Source organism: Falco rusticolus, chromosome 5, assembly GCF_015220075.1.
Source record: "Falco rusticolus isolate bFalRus1 chromosome 5, bFalRus1.pri, whole genome shotgun sequence".
Classification (NCBI taxonomy): Eukaryota; Metazoa; Chordata; class Aves; order Falconiformes; family Falconidae; genus Falco; species Falco rusticolus.
Window position 1 is genome coordinate 58093133 of NC_051191.1, and position 25594 is coordinate 58118726.

At 45.3% G+C, this 25594-nt stretch overlaps 1 protein-coding gene across 2 annotated transcripts; it reads left to right on the forward strand.

Annotated features, from left to right (window-relative positions):
* IFT27 (intraflagellar transport 27) lies at nt 1-14425 on the forward strand. Of its 2 annotated transcripts, XR_005104551.1 has the most exons (8): nt 1-136; nt 3488-3567; nt 4641-4700; nt 5371-5430; nt 6954-7071; nt 7426-7535; nt 7747-8381; nt 8488-14425. XR_005104551.1 is itself a non-coding variant. In XM_037389808.1 (7 exons), exons 1-7 carry the CDS (start codon nt 103-105, stop codon nt 7843-7845), a joined length of 561 nt encoding a protein of 186 aa, XP_037245705.1. In that variant the 5' UTR covers nt 1-102; the 3' UTR covers nt 7846-14425. The 2 variants fall into 2 exon arrangements, 1 of the variants encoding a protein (XP_037245705.1); XM_037389808.1 differs by having other exon boundaries at nt 7747-14425.
* The last annotated feature ends 11169 nt before the right edge of the window (nt 14426-25594 follow it).

Consider the following 25594-nt stretch of genomic DNA (forward strand, 5'->3'; position numbering starts at 1 on the left):
CGCTCGGTTGCTAGGGCCGCGCTGTTGCTAAGGCCGCGGCAGAGCGCGGCGACGGCAGCCGCTGCCCTCCTGTCGCGCTGGCGCCTTCCCCGGGCCGGGGCGATGGTGAAGCTGGCTGCCAAGTGCCTCCTGGCAGGTGAGTGCGGCCCGGGCGGTGCCATCGGCCCCGCTGGCCGCGGGGGCCCTGAGCGGGCTCCGTGGGGTGAGACGAGGCCGGCAGCGGGGCGGCGCTGGGGGCCCCGTCAGCGACGGGGGGAGCGGCGGGTGGTGGCGGCCGGGAGGCGGCCTGGCTGCGCTCGGCCCCGCGTCGAGGAGTCGCCCCGACGGAGAAGAGGTGGGGGAAGAGGCGACAGGAGAGAGGTGGGGACCTCGGCTCCCTCGGGAACGGTGGACATAGTGCTTGTTGTTAGCTACCCTGTGTCGTTCCCCTCCCACCACATGTGGAGAATCACGAGCTGCGTGGAGGGAGGGCGTGAAGCGGGGCTGGACCGGCTGAAATGCAAGGACAGGATCTGAAAGGAAGGCAGAAAGAAAGGAAAGAGTGTTTCTCCAGTGTGGAAAGGTGGGCATAACATGGGAGAAGTGTGAAGACAGCAGGATGGACAGCCGAGGCCTGCCTCAGACAGGAGGCTCCCTTTGTGCTAGAAGAAAAAATCACGTCAGAGGCTGGGGTGATTCTGAGAGTGTGATGGAAAGGTAGAGCTTTAGCAAAGAATAGAAGGGTGAAGCGTGTGCACTTCACAGAGGCATCTTTTTCCCCAAGCAAACTGAAGGTTAACCTGGAAAAAAAAAGTGAGGTGAAGACACAGGCTGTTTAGTCAGGATGAATTATGGAGGTGCTGAGCATAAGTACAGCTGACTGTTAACACTAGGGGAAGAAAACTTTTCTTTTTTTCCTCCCTCTGTCTATATTGAAGCTCTGTGCAGCCTCAGCTAGAAGCACAAATCCATAAAACCTTTCTGGGCAGACAACTCCCAGGTTTAACTCTGTTGCAATCCTCTTTTCTTTCATCCAGAATAAAATGTTTGCCTTTTTTTTTTTTTTTTTTAACCTCAGAAGCAGATAACTTGCACAAAGCCAGTGTGGTCTTTGGCAAATGCGCCAGAATGAATCTCCCTCGTGCCTCTGTTGACAGCTATCGTGGACAGCATGAGTATCTTGCCTGTCCTCCAGATCTGAAACTTACACATGGTTTCCAGTTTCAACGTTTTCAGGTCCCAATACACAGGCTTTGCTTAGATCTTTCCAGTTTTGCAGTTTAGTGTTAGGGAAGGCCAATTCCATGACTGTTCTAAATTCACATAGATTTTCTCTGGGTGACCTAGTTATGTGCTTAATCCTAATTGGGTCTGGAGCTGCCTTTTCAGTTCTGTTTGCAACACAACCAACAAGAAGGTCCTGTCCCATATGTAGTTCTCCTAAGTGCTACAATAATATCCATGTATTATTAAAAATAATAAATCAATGAAGCAGACCACGCAAAATACCTTCTTTCTTGCAGAAGAGACCAATATTGTGAAAGAGACATAAGGGATGAGTAACCACAACAACCTAAAGGGAACAAGAAAATGCAATTACATAGGTAGGAGAAAAACATCAGAAATAGAATAGGGAATTCTTGTGTACCTAAGGAAACGGTTATGAAGAACAGAGTGGCTCACAGGAGCTACACAAAGGTCAAAGAGAACAACAGGGGAAAAGGGCTTTTATTAGCAAAAGAGAGACTATTAACTTGACAATAGAAAGCGATTGCTGTGTTATCTCAAGGGTAATTTACAGACACACAGAAGATATTGTTGTTTGAACTTACTATGGAGACACTATGAAAAGGTTTTTGGTGTAGAAAGACAGTTGGCAGTAGCAGGCATTTTAGACACACTACAGATTCTGGCAGGATAACAGAAATATGGATGGAGTAAATACTGTGGGAGTACTGGCAGATGAGACCAAGCTAAATGAAAAGGGCAAGGAAACTTATTTTGAGAAAGTGTAGTGATCTAATGGGCTAAGAGGATGGCAAAGAATAATAAGAAGGCAAGAACAACTGGGGCTGTCAAATTGAAGAACGGCAACACATTAGTTAAGAATTTGCACTGGATGATGCGTTCACAGTTTAGAGCATGTATGCTTCTCTGTCTCATTTTACAAAGACAGATCTAATTGTCTATTGAAGTACAGAATAGCTTCCACTCAGAACAGACTGTTGTCTTCAGCACAAGTTGAACTGATCAGGGAACAAACAAGCTGGCTTACCAGATTTTCCTGTCTAAATATTATGAGCCCAGCTCAGCTCAAAGTAAGCAAGCATGCTGAAAATGTTTAAACAAGAGCTACATTTGGTTAATGCATCTAGGAGCAATTGTCACTATCCAAAACACCCTTCCTCCTCTATAATATTATGTGAGCAGATAGCTTCACCAATTTCCTTCAAAACAACATCTAGAAAGCTGTAATAGGGTCAATGTACTTCTCTCTGGGTTTATTTATTAACAACATAATGTAAAAGACTTGTATTCCAAGCTTAGCTGCCAGCAGTGTTCCTTTAAGGGTAAAGCTAGAACCGCTGCAGTATTTAATTCCTGGTTCCTGTCCTTTGTACTATCCAGGGTAGTGAGACAGTATGTGAAGAGAGAGTAAGCCCTTGGAGAACATTAAGTCTTTGTTTTGCAAGAATTATGATGTTATTCCTTGGAGTAATGTGGGCATATGTGAGTTCTGCAGTTCTCTGCCATTGCTTTGGATGTGATGGAGTTTTGTAACAGTAGGCCAAACCAGGCAGCTGCCAGGTTTGCCCAAAGTGTTGTGCAAGCCGTACCAGAAAGCCTTGGCTGTAGAAGAGCAAAAAGTAAAGCCCCTTGGTTCTCCTTCCATATAGGGATGAATCAGCAGGCTCTTTTTCTCCAGCTAAATGACATTTGCTTCTGTTTTGCCTAGGATGCAACTAATGAGCCACCAGCAGCTCTGAGTCAGCAAGAGTTACTCTCTTAGCAGGGTCAGCAAGAAGAGTTCATCGAGGAATGTTACCAACTTAAGCAGCTTTGTAGTAAATAAATTACCTGTCTCTTCCCTAAACTCAGTATGTAACAAGGATTTGAATCTGGGGAAACGAGTAATCTGAGAGGAAATAGCTTCCTATGTAGCCCAGTCTCCCTATCACATTGCGTTTTTCTCTACATGATAACATATCTGGGATTTTTTAATTTTTAGTTAAAGGCTATAGAGTAGAGATAGATTTTAGAGCTAACAGCAGTTCCACTCTGATCTGGGAGGCCTTCACTGTTGTTCACAGAGCAGAAATCTGATGTCATAATGGCAGTATTAATTTCCTCACGTGGATTTTAGATTGTTTTGTGCTTCTTGTGACAGTTATCTTGCCTGTATTCAGAGTTCGAGCATTCGAGCTCTTATGGCATGAAGTAAAAGAACTGAGGGAAAATAAGATTCTCTAAGATGAAACAAAAATCTTTTATGTTCTTGGTTTTGCAGGAGATCCAGCTGTGGGGAAGAGTGCTCTAGCCCAGATGTTCCGCAATGATGGGGCTCATTTTCAGAAGAACTACACACTGGTAAGCATACAACAGCCTCAAACTGGTATCCAACATTTTTCTAGTTTGCATGAGAAAACTAAGAAAGTCTAGAACAAAATAAATACTACGATTTTAAGTTGAGGCATTCAAGGTGGAGTCTTACAGGGTTTTCTTTCTCTTACACCCTAGATTCTGAATAGAAGCCATTTAACATTCTGTAAGTCTTTATATTATGTGGGTGCTGGTTTTGAAATTTAATGCAGAGTAATTTAGTTAATTTTGTAGTTTTCCTGCTGAACCAATGTTTTCACAAGGTTTTGTGGTGTTAGAGAGCTTCCTCCTTTAGGGAGTGCTCTGTGAAAAAGCATTGCTGAAGGAGAAAGCTTTTAATTCCAACTATTAAATGTGCGTGTGGACAGTGCGCTTATCACTATGCAAACACGAAGATGTGCTGCAGAGCCCCAAGATAATTATAATCTACAGAAACTGTTCCCAGATGAAGAGGATACAGTTTGCAGTCTTTCAGTGTGAGAATCAATGGTGATGACTAATCAGAAGCAGGATAAAAATAAAAGTAAATATAAGTAAAGTAAAAAAAGGAAAATATGAGTGTGGAGAAAAAAACCCTAAAATATGTTTATTCATTGAAATAAAGATGGAAACCAGAAGTTAAGGATAGAAATAGAACAAACAAACAAGCTACAAAGCAGAATGAGATAAAAGGTGGAAGAGGCACAAATAACTTCAGCCCCATATGTTAGTTGATCACATGGCTGGTGCTAAACATTCTAAGGCGTACTTTAGAGCAGCGTGATAGTGAACATAGCCCTGCAGATATCAGCTAAGAGTATTAGCTGTATATAAGCAAACCGATGGACATTGGTTCTTTTCTGTCTTTTTCCCTGCTCTGAGCAAATCTACGTGGCTTTGACATGTAGGTGGGAGTATGTTACCAGAACTATGAGGAGGACTGCAGAGTTCCCAGCAGTCTTATGTTTGATGGGATTGTAATGATTCACAAGAATTGCCTCAATCCAATGCACAGTTGGTATGCAGTCAGACAGGCTCTTAAAAACTCTTCTGATCCTTGTTTTCCTGATTCCTCTTGACAGACAACGGGCATAGAACTGTTGGTGAAGGCTGTATCGGTTCCAGAGACAAGTGATAGTGTGGTGAGTTTTTCTGTGACATAAACTGGGTCAGAAAGAGATATCCAGAGCTCAAACCTCATTTTAGTCTCATTCTGGTGGAAGATTGCTGTGCATGTTCATCAGGCCATTAAGTTGCATGAAGGAAATGAGGCTGATCATGTACAATCACTGATACTCCAGGGTTAGTTTAATTTTAAAAATATAAGTTTTACATACTTGTATCCAACACGATGTCTTAAACAAAAGCTGTTGCCAGCTTTTCGGATTCTGTTTTGTCCTTTAGGGCACTCAGGTTTAGTTCATGTTTCTTAGAACTACAGAAGCTGGAACTTACATGCTATTTTTCCTTAATGCCCTATACTCTCAGTAGTGGAATGTAGACCATATGTATAATGTTGTATAGATAGTGCAGGTTACTGTCCTGCTCCACGTATTCTGTTTCCAGCAGGGATGGAAACCAAACCTGGGGCTTTGGAGGTAACCCTTTTATTGGGTATACATGAAAATACCTATTTCTTTTCTCATACGATCTGAATTGGAGTATTCTCAGTGCAGGGAGCTTGCCCCTTAGTGATGCAACACTGCTGTACTGAACAAAATATAGGAGTTACAAGTTCCAGTATTTACTTACAAAACCTTGCCCTACACTGCATTTTTATGGCAAGAGCATTCTTTCTGCTTCCACTTTCAGGAATTCTTCATTTTTGACTCTGCAGGAAAAGATCTATTTTCTGAAATGCTAGAGAAACTGGTAAGTCTTATGTAACAGTCCTCTTCCTCCAAATAAGTGCTTTTGCTTTGAAGATCTGAACTCCCCAGTCTGGCAGATGTAGCATACTTTGTCTTTAGTGTAAATGGGAGCAATTACCTCAGTTGCCAATGCATCCTGTTCTATCTTTCTAAAACTTGTACAAGTACTAGAACTACTTTCTAGAGGAAGAAAAGCAGATAGTCATTCAGTTTTCTTACAGTAGAAATGGTGATGTTTAACTGAGAATTGCTGTCTACTGTCGGTTAAAGTTATTTTTATTCCTTAGAAAAACAGCTATTTTGCTGCTACTCCAACAGTGGGGTTTTTTTGTGTTATAGTGATGTGTTTGATCCAACAGGATTCGTTCTTGTCCTTGAGCATAATACTGCCCTTGTTTTTTTCCTTCACACATTTGTGTCCTTGCCTGTACAATTCTCCATTGTGTTATCTCATTTTGAGAGGTAGAATCAATTAATTGACATGAAATTTTTTAAGATGGTGTATTGGGTCTGGCTGAGCCCCACAGCATCCCTTATAGTGCTGTGCTTTGTATTGGTAGCTAGAAAGGTGGCATTTTGGCCACTGCTGAGCAGTGCTTACACAGCATCAGGGCTGTCTCTCCAACATTCCCACTCCCCTCACCAGTAGGCTGGGGATGGGCAAGATCCTGGAAGGGAACATAGCCAGGACAGCTGACCTAAACTGACCAAAGGGATATTCCATACCATATGACATCTGCTCAGGTATAAAAGCTAAGAGAAAGGAGGAGGAACTGGGGGCATTCGTTATTTACAACATTTGTCTTTCGGAGCAACTGCTGCGTGTACTGAAGCCCTGCTTCCTGGGAAGTGGCCAAACATCACCTGCTGATGGGAAGTAGAGAATTAATGTATTTTGTTTTCCTTTTCTTCCGTGCCCACAACCTTTGCTGTTGCTTCATTAAACTGCCTTTATCTTGACCCACAAGTTATATTTTTTCATCTTATTTTTTCCCTCCCTTCCTGTTCTGCTGAGGAGGGGAGTGATAGAGCAGCTTAGTGGGCACCTGGTGTCCAGCCAAGGTCAACCCACCACAGATGGCTAACTCAACCTAATGGTTCACTGCTCCACAAGAGGCAATACCACTTCTGTCCTTGCACTAGGTCTGATTTGCAAGGGGCCCCTCTAGAAACTGGCTCAAACTGGAAGAAAATCTTCCTACTTTTTTCTCTAGGATTAATTTTGTGCTGATTCAGCATGAAGAATCAGCTTCCCCAGGGATCAGATGATTGCCAGAGCCAGTGCAAGTAAAGGAGCAGGACTGTACAGACAGGAATGGGGAAAGAGAACAAGACCACCTCTCACAGTGCCAGCTACCCGTTTAGTCAGCTCAACTGAAATGTGAGACCTCAGCCAGGGCACAGGATTCCTGTGTGTTAGGCTTTTTATTTTTGTCTTAGCATCTGTGTATGCCTTGTTTACAGACTGGCTGTTGACCACATCAGTTTCATTAGAGCTGACAATGTTCCTTTCTTGCTGTGCAGTGGGAGCAACCCAACGTCCTGTGCCTTGTGTATGATGTCACTAATGAGCAATCTTTCAACAACTGTGCCAAGTGGTTGGACAAGCTGAGGGCTCACGCAGTTGGAATGCACATCCCAGGTAAGAAATAGGTGAGATTCTTGTTATCTGCTCTTCTCTTGTATGACAGCAGTTGTTCCCCTTAAGATGTGGCATAGAGCATTGCTTTTAAGCCAGGGGCAGGCATGGCTTCTTCCAACTCATTTGCTTTTATCACAAAGCAGATAAGGCATGAGTATGTTTCCTTTGTGGAACCTTTTCTAGGTAGTTGTAGACTGTTCTCCATGCCTCCAACTTTTTCAGCTACTTTTACAAATGTTCCAGCATTTATTGCTAACAAGTCAGCATTTCTGGGTTGTTGTTTTTCCTTTGTTTCAATCAAGGAAAATCAAAACGTTTTTGTTTTCCATTTGTTTCCTATGTTTTTTTCTGTAGGTGTCTTAGTGGGGAATAAAACAGACCTAGTTGGTCGTCGAGTTGTGGAGCAGAAACAAGCACAGGAGTGGGCTGAGAAACATGGCCTGGAATACTGTGAGATGTCAGTGGTGAGTGTCTGCTCCTTTCACCATCTGTGGAAGTGGGTGTTTGTGAAGTTATCTTCTCTTTCAGGTAGAGAAAGATAACTGGGGGCTCCCTTCCACTTGTCTGTCATCTAACTCGCCCTCAGTTGTAATCTGTCTTTTGTGAAGCAGTTAGAGCAGAAATAGTCAAATACTTATTCCATCTGTCATTCACAACTTTCTTGTTTCTTTACAGAAGGAGATGAAAAATTTTGAGGCCCCTTTCCACATCCTGGCAAAGTCATTCCAGCAACTGTACAAAGAGAAAGTGGAAACTTTTCACTCACTAGCTTGAGGGCTGTGACTGGCATGAGTTATTTATCTTCTAAGCTTCTTCAGGTGCCCAGAATCCTGCAGGATGGAATACAGTGAGAAGAAAAAAGATGAGCTATTTGCTTCTTCATGGTCATCTTCTGATAATTCAAAATTAACTAGAAATAAGCAAGTGGAAGGACTCTTCTGAAGTTGCTACCTCAGCATTCCTTTCATGTCCTCTAACTTGGTTCTCTGCTCGCTGGAAGTCTGCTAGGTTGGAGGAGGCAGGGAGTAAAAGGGGTGGGCAGAATGGAAACTGCCAGCTTTTTGCTTTGATATTGTCTTGTCTCTTGTCTGAGCAGACTTCCTGCTGCTACAAGCAAGTACTTAGAGGTTTGGAGAAGGTGAGAGGAAGCTGACAGAATGTTTTTCAACTTAAGCAACCCAACCTTGATACATATGTTGCAGGGCAGGACCGATTTGGCCTTGCTGCTAGAAAAGCATTTTCTGTAGGAGGCCTGTGCCCAAAAATCAACGTGTGGAGACTCAGTTGTGCAAGGACCAAGCTGGATTTAGGTGTGTTTCTAGGAGTGTCCAGAGTTTTAGACCTTTTTTAACAGTGTTACCCTTATCAGTTGTAGGACTGATATGCTGATGACTAATACATGTTTCTGACTTCTAGAATCTGGTTCTTTTCTTCAATGTGGCTCACTTTCACTGCCCGGTGGGAACTGTCTGGCGACTGTACTGTTGTCACTTGGTAATGCAGTGCCCTCTGCTGGTCCCAGGTCACAAGATTTCTCAAGAAGCTACCTCTTGAAGCAAGCAGGACTTCCTACAGGCACATCCAAATTGGCTTATCTGCAAAATGGGGTCAGATAGTAAGATACCTCTCTTATTCTAAACATGAGTCCAAATTTTAAAACAAATTATCTTTCCTTCTTCGTGTCTTTGTCATCTTAGGTGGTTTTATGTCAATTTTCTTTTTGTCAGCTGAACTTGGCAATACTATGTTCTCATTAGGTTCAATTCTCAGTCCCTTACTAGAATCAGAGTCCTCCTTCTTGTTAAACTTTCCCTGTTTGTCCTTGCATTTCATATTGAAGACCACAATTCTGATGTTGCTAGTGGAAACAGGACTAAGGAAATAAAAGACAGCTTGGCTAAGTTACTCTGACTCAGCTGTGTCTGGCTAGAAGTTTCATATCAGAAAGGGTAAAAGCCTAGAGAGAACTTCTCTTTTGTGTGGAGTACTGATGCTGCATGTGTAAGAGTCTATCTGCTAATGCATTATGTGAAAGCATCCACGGTAAGGTACTGCCTTGTTACTGAGTGCAACACCAAGAAGTTCAAAACTGTAACCTTTCTCTTCTCCCAGATTTTGTTAACCTCCTTTGGGCAGGGAAAGCTGAATTTTTTGGAGTGTAAGCACTGAGTGATTTTTCAGGCAGGCTTTTCAAGAATCTGTGTTTCAAGACTTTTATATGTGTGTTTTATAACCATTTTTATGCCCAATGCTAGGAAAAGTGCATCGGATTGAACGTAAGAAATATGGCTGCAGATGTTGTAGCAGATTTTATGAAGCACTTCAAGAATCTGGAGAAGCAGCTGGGCTCATTTCACTGGCAACAGTGTGTTGATAGGGAATTAGCCAGGGAGCATGAACAGAAGCTAAAGAGGTTAAGTAGGAGCTCAGCCCACAAGAAAAGCAAAGCAATAGGTTCTTTTGCTAGAAGCGACCTCAAAAAAATGACAGAAGAACTGGGAAGGCTCTTGCTTCCTCCAGAGAAGGAAGGACTCCTCTGTGGGCTTAGGGTAACTAGAAAACTCACTCTTTTGAACTGGATTAGCATTACTGGCATTTGTGTCTTTACAAGGGTTGTCTTGTTAATCCTGGCAAGTGTCTATTGATTCACAGGGGCTGGGTAGAGTTCTTGCCTGCAGGTGCTAGTACCTCTGACTATGAAGAATAAAAGTTATTTTGGATGCTGTGCTGATCTAGTTAAAGAACTAAAGAAGGTTTGTTTTGATTTGGTAGCTCATTTCCCCATAGTTCTATTCATGATGTGATTCCAACACAAGACAGATATTTTTTCATATTGAAAATAGCATGCCAGGTGTGTATGCCACCTGTGATGTATATAGAGGGGATGTACGCCTCGGGAATGGGCAATAAAATGAATTCTGTGCAATCTTTAACCAGGGAGTTCAATCTCTGCACCAGAAGGACCTCACCTTCAAATAAACAGTTTAAATGCACCAGTAAGATGAAGACTGGTGAACACTTTTTTATTAAATGAATGCAAAAGCTGGAGGATCTCATTAAGGGAATGCTTGCAGTGGTGATCTGTGATTTATGGGGAAGCTGCTTTTGAGAGGTTAGTGAAGAAAAATGCATCCCATGCAGGGAAAGATATATTGCCTGAGAGAGGAAATGTATGATCTAATTAGCTAGCAGTAGGGATTCACCCACTGCCCCTTTCCCTCTTTCCACAGGCCATGACTAGAATTAGAAAAGAGGTTGTGTCTAAAGCATGTTGTCCAATTTGCTTTTTAGAGGACTATTTCAAGCACTAATGTAGACACAATTTAATGTCCTTCAAAATGGTATGTTTGACAATAACCATCTCAGTCCTTCTGAATGTGTTTTAAAAGCACACTGTATTGTCCTTACTGGCTAATGTGCTATATAGTACCAGAATGAGGCAGGTGATGCTTGTTGCCATTTTCCTAGCTTATTTGTGACCTTGGTGGTAGAGGCTAGTAGTGAAGAGTAGATAGAGAACATGGGAGCCAGATAAGGGAAGGTTGTGGAAAATAGTTTTGTGTATGTGTGAATGAGTTTAGGGTGGTGAGTAGGTGAGCTGGACAAGCAGGATGAGTAAGAATCTGAAGCCATTATTGTTTCTCTTACTGTGTTCAGTAACTGTTGTGGTCACAGCTGTAGGGTGAGGATGCATGTTTGCTGCTTACAGCCGTAGCATTACTCTGAATTACAGACACTGTGGAGAACAGTGGGAGGAAGGCAGAAAGCCTGTCTGCTGACCGGGAAGCTTGTTGTCTTCTGACAGCTCCCTTACTTTGTCCAGCTGTGCAGTGCTGCAGGTGCTCAGCATGGGTGTTTACAACCCAGAAGAGACCCAGCTCAACCAGAACTGAAATTTCAAAAGAAGGGGGAGGAAACAAACAGGCCTTTAACTGTTTTTAAAATATACATGGTCCTTCTTTTTCCTGTTTGCTTGTTTGATGAGACAAAAACATTCTTTCCTCCTTGGGAGTCCCTCCTTCTTACCTTTCCTTTGGTCCTCATGGTTCTACTGCACAGAATCCCTGTTATACTTGTGCCCTGCTTTACTTAGCTTGATACATCACCAGCTGATTTTTTTTATCCTTCTAATTTCTGCATTATCTATTCCCAAGGCTGCAAGACATTTCTTCTTAGAGAGATTAATAGATGAAAGAAAACAAAAGTGGAATTTTTAGTCAAATTGTCTTGGAAGAAAGAACCTTAAGAACAGTTTCTGACATTCACAAATTTTACTGGAAATTTGTTTGTGTAAAGTTGTCATATTAAAGATGCTTTAATGGTTTTGTTTTGTCTTGCCAGACATATTCTACTGCAGAGTGAAATGCAGAATGTAAAATTCCAGAAAGATCAGGTTTTATTGTGGGAGTTAATAGTTTCAAAGGTGATCATACTGTGATAAGATCTGCTAACAATGATAAGTCTTAATAATGGAGTGGTCACTGCTGTTCATAATAAAGCATTAAATATACTGAAATGGGGCTGTCAGAACAGTTTCTTCTGGAGATTTGTTCATTTTAGAGAATTAAAACTTAAGAAAGGACATCTTTCAGAAAACTGATCTGATACATGACACCATTTGGACCAGGGTTATTTCTAATACAATTTCAGTGACTTAAAGGGCCGGATTTAGTCTTCTATGCCAACTGGCTCCCCTGGGTAAGCTTCATTTCTTTACCCACTATACATCTTGGACCAATCTGACCTGATAGCAAAAGACACATGATGTTGTTGAAAATGAAATACTGCCCTGGGGCAGAAGGATAAACTGTGTGGCATCCTGAGGTCCTCCCAGCAATACTTTCTATAATTCTATTAGATTAAGTGGGGAAAGAAGTAGCGTGGAAAGCACAAAACAGGCTAAGTCATAAACTAGCAATTAAACTGGGAGCTGGGCTGGGCTACAGCAGAAAACGTACAATCTATCCCAATTAAGAGCTGTATCTCAAGAGAAACCGGGAGCCTGACGCAGGTGCTGACAGCAGGGAAAACACTGCATTTCTGTTCTGGAGGCAGCAACTGCTTTCTACTGGTGCTTACACAGATCCACGGGGGTCCATACCCTGCTCGACACTGTGCTCTGCTTGTAATAATTACTGTATCTATGATGTTCAGGTGGCAGCTGCTTGCGGTTGTTGTCTCATCTGCCTGTATAAAGCCAGCAGTGTGATGGCAGATTATCTGCTAGTAGCAGGACGTTCCTGTTCTTGACACCTGCATGATGGGACTCCTCTCTCCCCATGCCTTCTCAGTCCTTCTTTTCCTATCTCATATCCACTTCTTGATGGAGAATATCCACCTCTGCTTGTTCTAAGCAAGTAATTTTTCCATCTTGCAGACGGTACTCCATGGAAGCTGTGGCTAAGGGACTTCTAGGACCTTCTGCAGCAGAGGTGGAGTCTGAACAGGATCTCTTCAAGGGCCACATTGGGCCCTGCAATGTCTCTCTTTGCCTAAGGGCACATCATCTCTCTGCTTCTCGCATCCTATTTCCTCCTCCTGCTGTCATCTTGCCTTGAGAACAATGTCTTCTGCGCCAGTTGCCCTTCGCTTTGTTGACCCGGAACAGCAATGCTTGGGGGAGGGAGAAAGAAGAGCGCTACACAATCTCAAGTCTTTTCAGGGCTCTTTAGCTGTTGTGACTCCCTGTCGAAGCCACCTGAGAGACGGGGATGTTGCTCAGTCTAGAGCACAATTTCCTGGCAGGAGACCCCCCGCTGAGACCTGGCAGCCTCGTCTTGGCTCCTCAGAGCTTGCCGCAGTGTAACTTTCACAGACACTGGCTGTTCTTATTCTGACTTGGAGTTGTTATTTTTTGTTTTGTTTTGTTTTACTCCTTGGGGGTCTTTCTCTCATTCTTCTGTCACAGCTTCACATATTTCCTCCCCTGGAGCTGTTTGTCAAGAGAAGCCTGGAATTGCTCTCTTTCTTGGTCTCTGAGATCAAATCCAAATCTGGCAATGTTTAAAAGGGAAATGTGACAGACCCTACATGTCAGGCTGGGGTCAGGGCTGGGGTCAGTTTGATGAGTTTCCCTCCAGCCAGATATGCATCAATTGGAGAAATGTGGAGCCTGTAATCTTTCTGCACAAGTACTGGAAAAATATGCGATATGAGGGCTTCATGTTAGGGACAGTGAGCAGAAAGGTACAAAGGCAGAAATGGTTGGCTGCTGTGTCCCAAATGGGACACGCAGGAGCAGTAGGGGAATAGGAATATGTAGGAAAAGAGTGGGGTCTACACCTCTTCAGGAAGAGCCCAAAGGATTTGCTGAGGCAGAGTGGGAGGGTGGGAATTAGGGGTGGGAAGACCTAAGGCTTTTCCTGGCTTGTAGAATGATGTATGGAAATAAAGTGGGAGGACGAGTAATTTTTGCATGAGCCATTGAGGGAAAATGAGGATAGGGTAGAGCTGGATGACACTGCAGGTGGGAGGGCAGGTGGTAAGAATAAATAACTGAACCGAGATCTTCAGGGCCAAGATGTCCGGCCAAGGTCGGTTTGGGGAGTTCAGAGCCATGATGAGTAAGGTCAGTGGTAGCCATTGGGTTAGGTTCAAGACATAGGGCTTGCATTAGAACAAGGCAGAATGAATTGAAGTCTGCATGACAGGGTTGACACTGGGATTTGATAGGGCAACTACGAGAATCCAGAATGATAAGCCTAGGAGTAGTGTGGAGAGATAATAACAGCAAGCTGTGATGCTGTGAGGAGCAGTGGCTGGAGCAGGTGAGACCAGAAAAAGATGGAGTAGGTAAGCTAAGGACACTACCAGACTATCAGGGTGGAAGAGTGTGAAGAGGTGTTGGAAATTCAGATCAAGTACAGTTCGTCCGAGGGGATTTCTGAGTGGAGGGAAATAGACGCCTACAGTTGTTACCCACATGTATTTGTATCATTTAAAACACAAATTAGTTCCAGCGCTATCTCTGTTTTCTTTTGCCAGAAAGTGGGGTGATCTATTTGCTTAAAACTCTTTTTTTTTTTTTTCCTTTGGTGAGGGGAGGGGGCAATGCATAAATTTATGCCTAATTGTGCTGCAGCATCCCGAGTATATTATGTTCATCTATGCAGGGAATGGACACAGAACCTGCACCTCACCTGACCAAGCAGAAGTGCCCTCTACAACTTGAGCATTAACATCTCACAACAAAAACTTCACAATCAGTTCATACAGCAGAAGGTCTCCTCAGGGTATCAGTATTTAACCTCAAAAAACAGAAAAACACTATTGTGTGAGGTCATTGTAAAACAGATAGAAATCACTCTGTTCATGAATAAAATTACCTACAATAAAAAATGCTTTTCGCTGTGCATGGGAGGAATCTCTTTTATGTGTTGGTTTCCCTTCTCTGCTTGTGCTAATTTATTTTGATTTTTGTGGAGCATCACTTTCTCTCAGTCTAAGAGTTGTGCGTGGCCAGTGTATGCTATTTCTAGGACTGTGGTTTTGTGAGGTTGGGTGGTTTCAGTCTGGGGACTGTGAAACTGGAAGTTCTGAAATTCAGGCTGCAGTTGAAGCATCAGGCATAAAATCAGCTTGTAAGGACAGCAGAACAGAGTATCCAGGAAAGACGTCTTATAGGGTTAAGATAATGTGTTTCAGTGCTGCTGTCAGCAGAGAGAGATCAGGCTACAGTGAATGTGAAAATGTTAGTTGGGGAAGGAATGCTGGTGCGTTTGGAAATGGGTAACAAGTGTGGGTTTCTTGTAACTGAGGTAAATGCAGAGGAAAGGATGCTGCAAGTCTCTGGATGCAGATGTCTGGAGAGGTGGTGGAGGAGGTAAATGAGTATTCTTGGGCAATGTCATGAAACTGGGTAAAGGCAGGAGGACAGTTCTGGTAAGAGCAAAAGCAGAGTAATGCAGACCCTATCCTCTAGTTTCTGCACCTATTGAGACCTGGGGATATTTCCCTCATGTGGAGTAAGTCAGTTGCCCTTGATGGCCCTCCCAGCTAAGACTGCCAGGAGGGTGGCTTTCCCTCTTCACCAAGGCAGAAGTGATCACTGGATGCCATCTCAGTCCCCAACCATTTTGATACCTGGTTCCTTTACACTGTCCACACCTCTTGCCTTTTTCCTCCTAACTGTCTCTGCACAGGGACATCTTGTAACTATACGTCCCCACAATTCTGCTACACCTCTCCATGCTAACAGCCCTCCTCATTACCTTAAGATCCCCCCACGTACTTTTCTTGCTGGGATTATAAACTGCTGTCAGAAAAACCCCATTGGTCTTTCTATGCACTACCACCCTCTCCTACCCCTCTCCTCTCCCAGAGCTTGTGCCTTGTTTGGCTGGCTACTTCTGGCACCGAAACTGGGTGGGTACAGGAGTGAGAGAGCTGTGCCCATGTTGGATGTGTGTCTCTGCACGGGTGAGGGGCATCCAAGGCAGGCACTCTTTCCTCCTTTTATCAGACTGCACTCATTTATTATACCATCTGTTTTCCCAGTGCCGGAGATGATGCTGGGGATATGTGACTTGGGGCACTCAGGCAGAAACTGGCCTGCACAAGGCCGGCCATGTGTTTGCCTCCTAGCAATGCAGCGGTCAGCAGCAAATTCTTTGCCTCCGCCTCCTCTCAGTATGGGAGAGAGAACAAGTGTGGACCTGGGTGTGGAGGAGACACAAAGAGATGAAATGTGTGGAGGGGGGGGAGAAGGAGAGAAGGAGCAACTGGGGTACATTTGTATCAGCTGGAGACAACTGTGGGAAGGAGGAACAGGCAGACAGATGGGCAGAGTGGGGGAGAAGGAAAGAGGAATGGACTGTGGAGAGGGAAAGACAGACAGAAGAACTGGGGTGGGGGGAGACAAAGAAATGGACTGGGTGTGGGACAGTGAGAGAAGGGCTGAAAAGGAAGGAAAGAGGCAGATTTGGCAGGTGTGTGATGTGGAAATGGATGGATTGTGGGAGAGAGATGTGTGTCAGCTAGGTACTACAGTAATAGGTAAGTGGATAACTACAGATAGGTAAATGGGGCAGGGGGAGGGGTGTATGTAGGGGGGTATGTAAGGGGGAGGTGAACGAATGACAGTGAGGAAGAAGAGCCAAAGGGAAAGAGGAGAGAGATAAAGCAGAGGAACAAAATAGCAAGGCTGGAGATGAACCATGGTGAAAAGAGAGGCACGGGAAGGGAAGGCAGCCCCTGGAGTGCAGACAAGAACTGGGATCAGGCAGGGGGCTGGCAGGGGATTCGTATGAGGAGAAGGGAGACTAACAGCGCCCATGTGTCTGGGGCTGAGGTTTTCTTATGGGGACCGGAGAGAGGGCGCAGGGCAGAGATCAGAGCACGATTTCCCCATACTAGACAGAAGCATTTTTATGTATGCAGGGCTCATTGCCAGTGCCCGGAGAAACCCAGCAGACCTGGGAGTGTAAATGCCACCATGCTAACGCAGACTGTTTCCTGCCTGCTGAACTGCGATGTGTACCTGAGCATTTGCAACCTGTGGACCGCCTGTTTCCAGGGTACCTGCTTGACTGCTAGGAGCTGTTTAAGATGGCAGCTCAGGCATTTATTTATCCTTTTCTCCCCCCTCCTCTTGCCCTTTTCTTCACAGCGTATCCTCAGTGGAAAAGGAGACATGAAACAGAAGTGCCCAAATTCACAGGCACCTTCTTAATTCTTCTGCCTTGTGTCATAGACACCACCTTGCTTTGCTGCCTGACTCAACGTCCCCCCCTCCCCTCTGAACATTTGTTTTCTCTTCCGTTCTTTCCTCTGCCTTTTTTCATCTCCTCCTTTCTCTCTTCCTTCAACTTTCTATCATTTTAAATTGTTAGCCTTTCCTGTAACCCCATCCCCCTTTCTCTGTTGTGTTCTAGACTCCCAGTTTACACGCCTTCCCTTGTTGTTGCAGCTTATTCCTTCCAGTTGTCCTGTTCCCTTTCTTCTGCTCCTTTTTATCTCTCCCTGATTCCTCTGTCTCCTTCTGTCTGTGCCTGTCTGCCTGCTTTCTCTCACTCACTGTCTGTCTCTCTTGAACTGGGTTGTGAATTCTGTTGGCATCAGAGCGGGACAAACTGTAAAACCGAGGTTCCCGGAGGGCCAGGTTGTGATCATTTTATTTTTACAATGTCCTTGGATGTGTAAAGGTGTTTGTTTGAGGGGGAGGAGCAGTGCATGTGCTCCATGTGGGAGAAGAGAGAGGAGTGCAGGCCAGAACGAATGAAGCTTATAACTAATATAGGTCAGTTGCAGAGAAGAGTCCCAATGGTCTGTGAAATAGAGAAGTGCTTTGTCGCTTCAGACTGGCTACTGGGAAGATGGCAATGGAATAGTTTTATCTAACAGACACAAGCAACCTGGAAATGTGTCCTGTCAAAGAGTGCAGTAGTAGTGAGCGTGGGAGGAGGACCAGTTCTGCACAGGGGACTGCTCATCTCCCAGCCACCCCCTAACCCAGGGAATAACCAGCCTGAGATTCCCTTTTCCTGCTCTGAGCTGTCTTCTCCCGTGCATGTTCCTGTGCCCCTGACATGTAGTGGGGAGCATGGCTGAGATACGCTTGCCCATGCCCCCTGCCAGACTTGCTCACTGTGTCAGAGCAGACAACAACAGAGCAAAAAATTAGAGAACCACAAAGGAAAGCCATAACCCCACACCCTTGGAGGATGGCCTGGAGTGTTGGCCAGCCTCTGCTGAGGTCGGTGCTGCCAAGGAGACCCACATGGCCAGCAGAGAGGCATCATCAAGGCCCTGAGCTTGGACTGGTGGAGCTGCACGAGCCAAGTACTGCTGGGAATTGCTTTGCTCTGCAGTAGACTCCTCACTGCCCACGATTTGCCACTGTATGAGTAAATTCTGCTTTCAGACTGTTCCCAGAAATTTTCACAAGTGGTCAGTAGCTGCAGCGAATGACTGGAAGTGGCAAATCCTGATGAGCCCAGCATTTGGCCTTGGGACTTTTGATTTTGTTTCTACTAAAAATTTTGTTGTTATATGAGGTCATAGTTAATCTGCTAAATTGACATTAAGACATCAAAACAGACATTCAGATTTTCAGAGGTATTTGGAGCCTCTACACCTCTGCAAAATCAATGTGAGATGCTGACTGCTCAGCACAACTGAAAACCAGGGCAGTTCTTCGATGTCTAAATATGGAGTTAGAAGCCTAAATAGACATATGTGTTTTGCTTTCTTGTTAAAATAGGCCTCTATTACCAAGGCAGAGAATATCACCTCTCTACAATTTCTATCGATGGTATACTCTTCTGTGCATCACCATAATGCTCCAGTCTAGCATATGACTGCCTTAATCTGAGGTGTTTAACCTACTTCCTCTATAAGAATTCACATTGGGGATCCTAAACCATTACAATGGTAATGTAAAACCAAATCCTAGGAATTAATATAATAGCTCTGTGGACACAATATACCAGCTGGCTTTCTCTGAAACAGTGTCTAAAGTACATGTACATCTCATGGGATGCCTCCCTGATTATGTGAGACTACAGAAACAAGCCCTTCTCACATTAAAATTGGTAGTCTGTTACTGACATCAGTGGGACTTGGTGATTTTGAATTTTCTAAGATTTCCCACTCACTGAACTCCTGAATAGGTGTTGGGATACGTTCTTTTCTTCATTTGTCCCTATGCAAAGTCAGTAGGACTAAATAACCTATCCCAGAGAGTAGCCCTTTCTCTTGTTTTTCTCAGGATGTTCCTTCAAAAGTGTCTTTTAACCCTGATTTGTTACCAAGCATCAGAGAAATTAGAAGTGCAATATTTCTCCCCTGATACCCTAAACAGTCTGACAGAAGAAGAGCTAGGGATGTCTTAAAGAAGACAAAAGTGTGTATGGCTAGCTGGCTTTCCGAAGGGTTACCTGTGTCAGTACCACCAGACCTAGGAGAGTAATTCTGCCCCAGCCCCAGTGATGCTTCTGTGGCTGCTGAGGGCCAGATGGCAAAAGCTCATGTTTGGGCTGGATTTTGGCTTTAGATGATGATACTGAATAGATAAGGCTGCACAGGATCTTCTTCTCTGTCCCCATCTGTGCCCTTTACACTGGAAGAAAGCCTGATATCATGGAATATCAATCGGTGTCAACATAATCCATCCTCACTGTAGGCCTCACCTTTCCTTCAGCATTTATCATTGTACCAATGCTTCCGGAAGATTCTGAAAACCTTCTAGTTCAGAAAAAACCAAGGCTTTCCTCTTTCTTGCTTTATTCTTTCCAGTTCTCTGATTACTGCTATGTTTACATGCAAATAGGCTTTTTTCTTCTTTAAGAACCAAACCACAGCCAATGCACATTTCCTCACAGGAGTTTCATACACCAGTTTGTCAAGAAATTCTGGCTTTTTTAACTCATGGATCCTGAAGTTGACCAGGAGAGACCATCCATTCCATGAGAGGCAGATCAGGAGTGAGAATCTATTCTAGTTACAGTCAGTGGATGGATGGACAAAGGCTTTATTGGGAGCAAGACAGTTAGTTGTGCTCGTGTTTCATACACAATGGGCAGTGAGACCCATTGCTTCCTTGATCCATTCTGGAGACCCTTTCCCCATGCCTTGACCTTAGAGCAGATTCTGATTGCAAAACCTGTGCCATAATCTTTTCACCAACTTTTTGTTTCCTGGATTATGCTTCCAGGGTTGGGAGCATGTGGGTATCAGTGGGAACTATCTGTGCCGGGTTTTGGATATGAATGGGAACTAAAAAGAGGATTTCCATGAAGGATGTGGGGATATAGCAAAGGAGAAGGAATGGCTGTATGCTTGTGAGTAAGTGGGTCTCAAATTGAATTTCTAAGGTGTATAGTTTGTGTAGGGGTAAGGGTGTGTAGAGGCAAGTATTTATTTATACTGAAGATGATCCAGCATGAAGGTAGCCTGAGGTTATAGATCAAGTGCAGAAAAATGTGTGTTCAGGAGTGGGGAAGTATGAAGGATCGTATCTGGGGGTGTGTGGGTGGGCATAGTGTCTTTACCATAGCTAGGCAAATATGTGGGGATAGACATGCTGGTGGGAGGAGCGTGTTCTTACAACTTATTTTCTCTGCTAGTCTTATTCAGTAAGTTTGCATGTATATTTATGCATATATTCTCACTGAGGATATTTTACCAAATACTGGAATTCCAGCTAGAGTGGCTTGTTAGCAGCCTGCCCTCCGTTAGAGCTAATGGGTTTCAGGCATTGATTTTTTTTTTTCTATTCCTATTGATTAGGAGGCTGCTGTACATACAAACCTCAGCACAGCATGGAAAGAGAAAGGGAAGCAAAACAGTTCACATCCCAGAAATTCATCATGGTGGAAAATTCATCCTGGGAATCCCAGTCTTCTCCCACAATCTCTTTCAGGTAAAGAAGGAAGCCTTTCCCTTTTTGAAGTAAACAACCCGTAGGGCTCATGAGATGACACTTTTTTTTCCCAACCGTCTTCAAGTAACAAACATTTCAAAGGTTACCATTCAATGGAAGAAAAGGTTGCATAAGAAAAAAGGAGTCTTGCACGGAGAGCACAGGAGTTCTAGCTTCAAGACTTGATCTGGAACAGATTTCTTTGGTATCCATGAGTAACCAACTCATTTATAACAGCACCCAGATCCCACTAAAATCAGTGCAAAAACTTTCACTTCGGGGGGCTTTGTGATCATGTTCTGAATTTTTCAGTGCCTTATTGCCTTTGCAAACTAATGACCGTGTTACTTTATAAGAGTGTTATGAGGCTAAACGAATTGTTTGCACAACATTTAGCTTGGAAGAGGATATAGGTCAGAAACTGAGGGAGTTAACTGTTGGAGCCTTATAACCTCATATTTGGTCCCTGCCAGAGTTCCACTCCTGCCTGACACAGGATTTTTTTATGCATTCAGGGCAGCACCAGCACCACTTTTGCATGGAAACCTACTAATTTTAATTGTTAGACCTCTGTTACCTGTATCTCCCTTCTTCTTTCTTCATTTTTGGTCACAGTGTTATATTAGAGATGACTCTTCTGTAATATTTGAATATTCAATGCTTAAACTGTCTTTTATGTTGATCTTTAAGTTATATGAACCTGAAGATAAGAAGAGAGGACCATTGAGGCTTTTTCCATCTGTATTTATCTCCCTATCTCTATCTCATCTCCATCTCTATCATCTCCACCTGAAGTTCTCTGGCAAAACCAGAAATCTTCTTTCCTTAATTTTCTAGTTTAGTTTGTAAGTTGATCTTAGAAAACCAGCAGCATGCAGATATTATGTGAATAATGTTTCTAAAGTGCTTTGGGACCCTCAGCTTTGGATGCCAGTGATTACTGCTCTGATCACACCCTCTCATTGTCTAACCATAGTTATGCGACTTTTCCAACTTTCTCCAGTGAAATCTCTTAACTTTGATTTCTCTTTCTGCATCATATCTCACTTCTATCTTCTCTGCCCCGTTGTCTTCCAGTTCTATAATCATCACCCTAACCTCAATTTATTTTTCCTAACATCTCCTCTGCTGGTGCATCTGCCTATTAACACCTCTGCTCTGCCTGTGAATACAGCTGCACGAACTCCATCTCTTTTACATCTCATTACAGCAGCTCCTTCTGAGGTGGTCTCCCCTGGATGAAGATTCCCAGATACCAGTTTTCGTACACTATCGTGGTCTGATTTTCTCCTATGGACCGAAAAGCTCCACTGCAGCACTCAAACCACAAACACTCTATTCAGTTCCATTACCATCCCATGGAGTTGCTTCCGACTTTGTGCCCTTCATCTCCCTTCCTGCATCTTTCTTGTACCCCTTCTTTTCCTACAGCACTGCCCCTTCTCTCCACAAATAGCAGCACTCTTGGTTTGCCATTGGAAGCAGACTTCCTGCAGCTCCCTGTCTCATCAGCTTCTCATTTCAAGTAATTTAAAATGTAATTTAAAATCTCTCTATTTCCTCCAGACTATTAATTTCTCTCTCCTTACTCTTCTATAGATGTCATTCTGTGTTGCGCTGTTCAGTAAGATGCGCCTGTTGTAAAAACCTGCCACAGTGGTTTTATTCTGTACGCTTGTTTTGTATTACCATTTTTAATGATTCTTTGTAGGAAAGATGAAATCTCAGCACAGCATCTAGGCACAGCACAAGCAGTCACACAGGACATTCTGGCATTTGCATTGCCTTTGTTCCATTCTTCCTCTGTGGCATTTAGAACTGTAGAGGGATTATTGTGAATAGTCTAAGAGTATATAAGTAGGGTAGCAGGAAGAGAATTATTTCTGGAAATTGGGAAGTGTGAGGCAGGAAGCCGTGTTTAGTCCTGATCCTGAGATGACATGAGCCCTCACAGGCTGCACTCTTAGCCAGAGATGAAAAAGCTCACCACCCTGAAAAACTGCCCTTCTTACACTAGCAGTTTCTTTGGGGAGAATGTGCCCCTCTCCTGTTGCCATGGCACTTGAAACCAAACTTGTCAAAGCTGTAGAAATACATGATAAAGTCAACAGTTCTGGATCGGTTTGTGGGTCTCTGTTTTGGCCCAGCTGCTGCATCATCCTCTGGATCTCACCGGATTCGTTAAATATAAAGATATGTAATCCTATGTTTCTTGTTATAGATGAAAGCTGTGATTCCTCACAGTGTTGGGGTCCTCTGCAAGCCCAAATCCACAACCACCGCAGTGACTGCTTGCTCACACTCCTAGTCTCACTAGGCACAGATACAAACAGAAGCAAGCTCCTCAGCCCAGAGCCAACCCCCTGTCTGTGCAGCCCAGCTTATGCTGAACCCAAAGCAGCACTACCATTTGTAACAGTAAAATAAACACACAATCACATGGGTGATACAGGTGAGCCCTAAGAGAAAACACACAGTATCAGCCCTTCTCTCCCTCTGCTCTTTGAATTACCCTGGCATGTAAGGACGGGTGAGCTTTCAGAGGGTCTAAGCCCTTTTTGCTTCCACTCACTCCAGCCAGGTTGCTTGTGTGGCATTGCTACAAGAGCTGTGCTACACTCTTTTGGGAGTACAGAGTAACTGAGGATCCCACCTTCCTTGGAGCTATGAGCTCCATGAATTTCCAGAGTGCCTTTCCCATCCACACATGTGATGGTGCCTGATGGATCTGAGTGTCAGAGTAACCAGCTGAAGTTTTTTCCTCTTCAGAGTCTTTCAGACTCCTGACCCAGCTTTTCTACCCTCCTTTGAAGAATGAGAAGACATGAACACAGGTTTGGGGTTGAGGAGGAACGGCCACCAACACAAAAAGAAAATGGCTTGGAGTCCCAACAATTACTACTCCCTTACGCCTTCCCTCATCAATGCTCCTTCCTTCCTTCGGTGGAAACATCTCAGAAGGAGAGGAGAGGTCCTCAGGTGATCTTCTTTAGCTTCCCCAACTAAAAGCCTCACAGAGCCTCCTTCTCAACACAGGCCATCCCTATAGAGCCATAATCTCCTGCCAGCTTAGGGGTCTTCTCTAAATCTCTGTCTCTCAGATTCCTTTGAATTCAGTACAACAGTTCAGAGAGCCTGTCCAGAGCTACCATCCTCCACACTCTTGCATCAGGCTGTACTCAGAGCGCTAAAGGTGTATTGGGGCCACCTCCCCCCTTGCCCATCCTCAGCCATTTGGCAGCTCCACAAGTGCAGAAAGAGACCGCCAGATCCTGTGGCAGAGGGCAGGGCCAGGATTCCCCCAGGGGAGGCTAGGGACTGTGTTTGTCCCCCAGAAATGTGTCAGTTGTCCCAGCCTGCACTGTCTCCTACCACCCCTCCCTTCATCCCTTCTCCTGCCTCCCCTAGGGCCTTTCCCGTCTGCTAGTGGTGATCTGCATGCATATGGTTTTTGCCAGGCACCATGAGCGCTTGCTGGTAAACACCTCTGCCTTGGTCTCAGCTGTGAGGGAAGCCTGGTCTGTGCCCTACAAATGGGGGAAATGATTGGTGGTCTGTAGGGCAGCCAGTGGCCCCCCTGCCGCTTACTATAGAGCCCTTCATGTTCAACAGTCCTGGGGCAGCTTGTCCTGAAAGGGCAGTCCCGGTGTGCTCCCTGAGAGGGAGGAGAGAGAAATAGTTACAAAATTGCAACGTGGCTGAAGCCTTCCAAGTGGTTCAACTTGCCAGCACCCCCTTCCCTCCACCCTGCTCCCTGCTCCCCCGCACAGAGCAGCAGTGAACCTCAAGCAGCTCTTCTGGTCTCTTTTTCACCAAACAGTGAATGTGATCAGAGAGAAACAAAATCACTAGCATCAAGAATTAGATTATTTCTTTTCTTTATGGTTGTTGCATTAATGAGCAGCTACATGTATAGAACCGGGAGGTGACTAATGTAATTAACCTGGTGTAATGATACTGCTGAGGAAGAGAGAGAGTATTATGACATACTTAGATGTCAGTATTGCACAATTTTGTATATGTTCCCGGTACTATCAGGTTGTGTCTGACACAGGGAACTTAAGCAGCGATAGATTTCAGTCTGCATCCATTCAGCTCCTGCATCTTTCTGTGTAAAACGAAGATGTGATGGGTAGATTGCTTTCTGGGGTTTGGGGGTGAGGGTGGGGGGAGGTATCCGGTTTTGGTGGTTCCTTTCCTCAACAAAATAATAGTAATAATAAATCGTCCTTTCTCGTGAAGGATCTTCCCAAAATGTCTGCTTTTTGGAGCAGGCATCGGGATTTCACAGAAAGCTACAAAGACAAAGTCAGAGCGCAGGGATTCACACAACACTGGTCAGGGGGAGACAGAGGGACGGAAAATGAGCAACACCAAAACACAGGCAACTTGCAGCACACCCGGGAAGAGTGAAGAGCAAGCACTCGGAAATCGTAACAACGGCAGCAGTAACAGCGATAAACGCTGATTTTTAAATTGCCCTTCCACGTTACATTTCACTCATCTCCCGGGGAGAGAAACGGCTGACCGAAGTTTCGTGCGGGTCTCACTGCGGTGTGCGGGTCGCGCTCGCAGCTCCGGCACGTACGGCGGGGACGCGAGGGAGGCTGAGCTGGGGGGCGGAGGAGGGGGGAAAGGCAGCAAGCGAGAGGGAAGGCGAGCCCGAGCCCCAGCTGCGCCTTCCCCCGGCTCCGCGGCCGCCGGCGGGGAGCGAGCCTGCCCGGGGCCGGCAGGGCGGGCGAGGCGCAGGGAGGGGGAGGCCGCCCCCGCCCCTCCCTGCCCGCCTGCCCGCGCAGCGCGGAGGAGGGCGGCCGCCGCCCGCGGATGCTGGGGCGCGGGCGGCGCGGGCAGGGCGGGCGGCGCGGGCAGGGGAGCTGTCCTTCAGCGCGGCGGGCCGCCGGGCGCCTCCCGCACCGCCGCCCGGCAGCGGTCCTGCAGCGCCGGGGGCCCGGCAGCGCGCCTCCCGCGCCGCCGCCCGGGAGCTGTCCTTCAGCACCGCCGCCCGCCGCCGCCGGGGAGCCGTCCAGCGCCGCGCCGCCGCCGCCGCCGCCTTGATGCAGTAGCGGGGCCCGGGAGCCGCCGGGGGCCGCCGCGGGGCAGGGGGTGCCGCAGCCGGGCTCCGCTCCGCGCCCCCCGCCCGGGAGGGGCGCCGCGCCCGTCCCC

What these genes read in the sequence shown, in the direction of transcription:
- IFT27 (XM_037389808.1), top strand. Translation starts at nt 103, where the DNA reads ATGGTGAAGCTGGCTGCCAAGTGCCTCCTGGCAG. An exon ending in AGTTGGAATGCACATCCCAG is followed by an intron (nt 7,072 to 7,425) that starts GTAAGAAATAGG and finishes TTTTTTCTGTAG; the next exon opens with GTGTCTTAGTGGGGAATAAA. An exon ending in AATACTGTGAGATGTCAGTG is followed by an intron (nt 7,536 to 7,746) that starts GTGAGTGTCTGC and finishes GTTTCTTTACAG; the next exon opens with AAGGAGATGAAAAATTTTGA.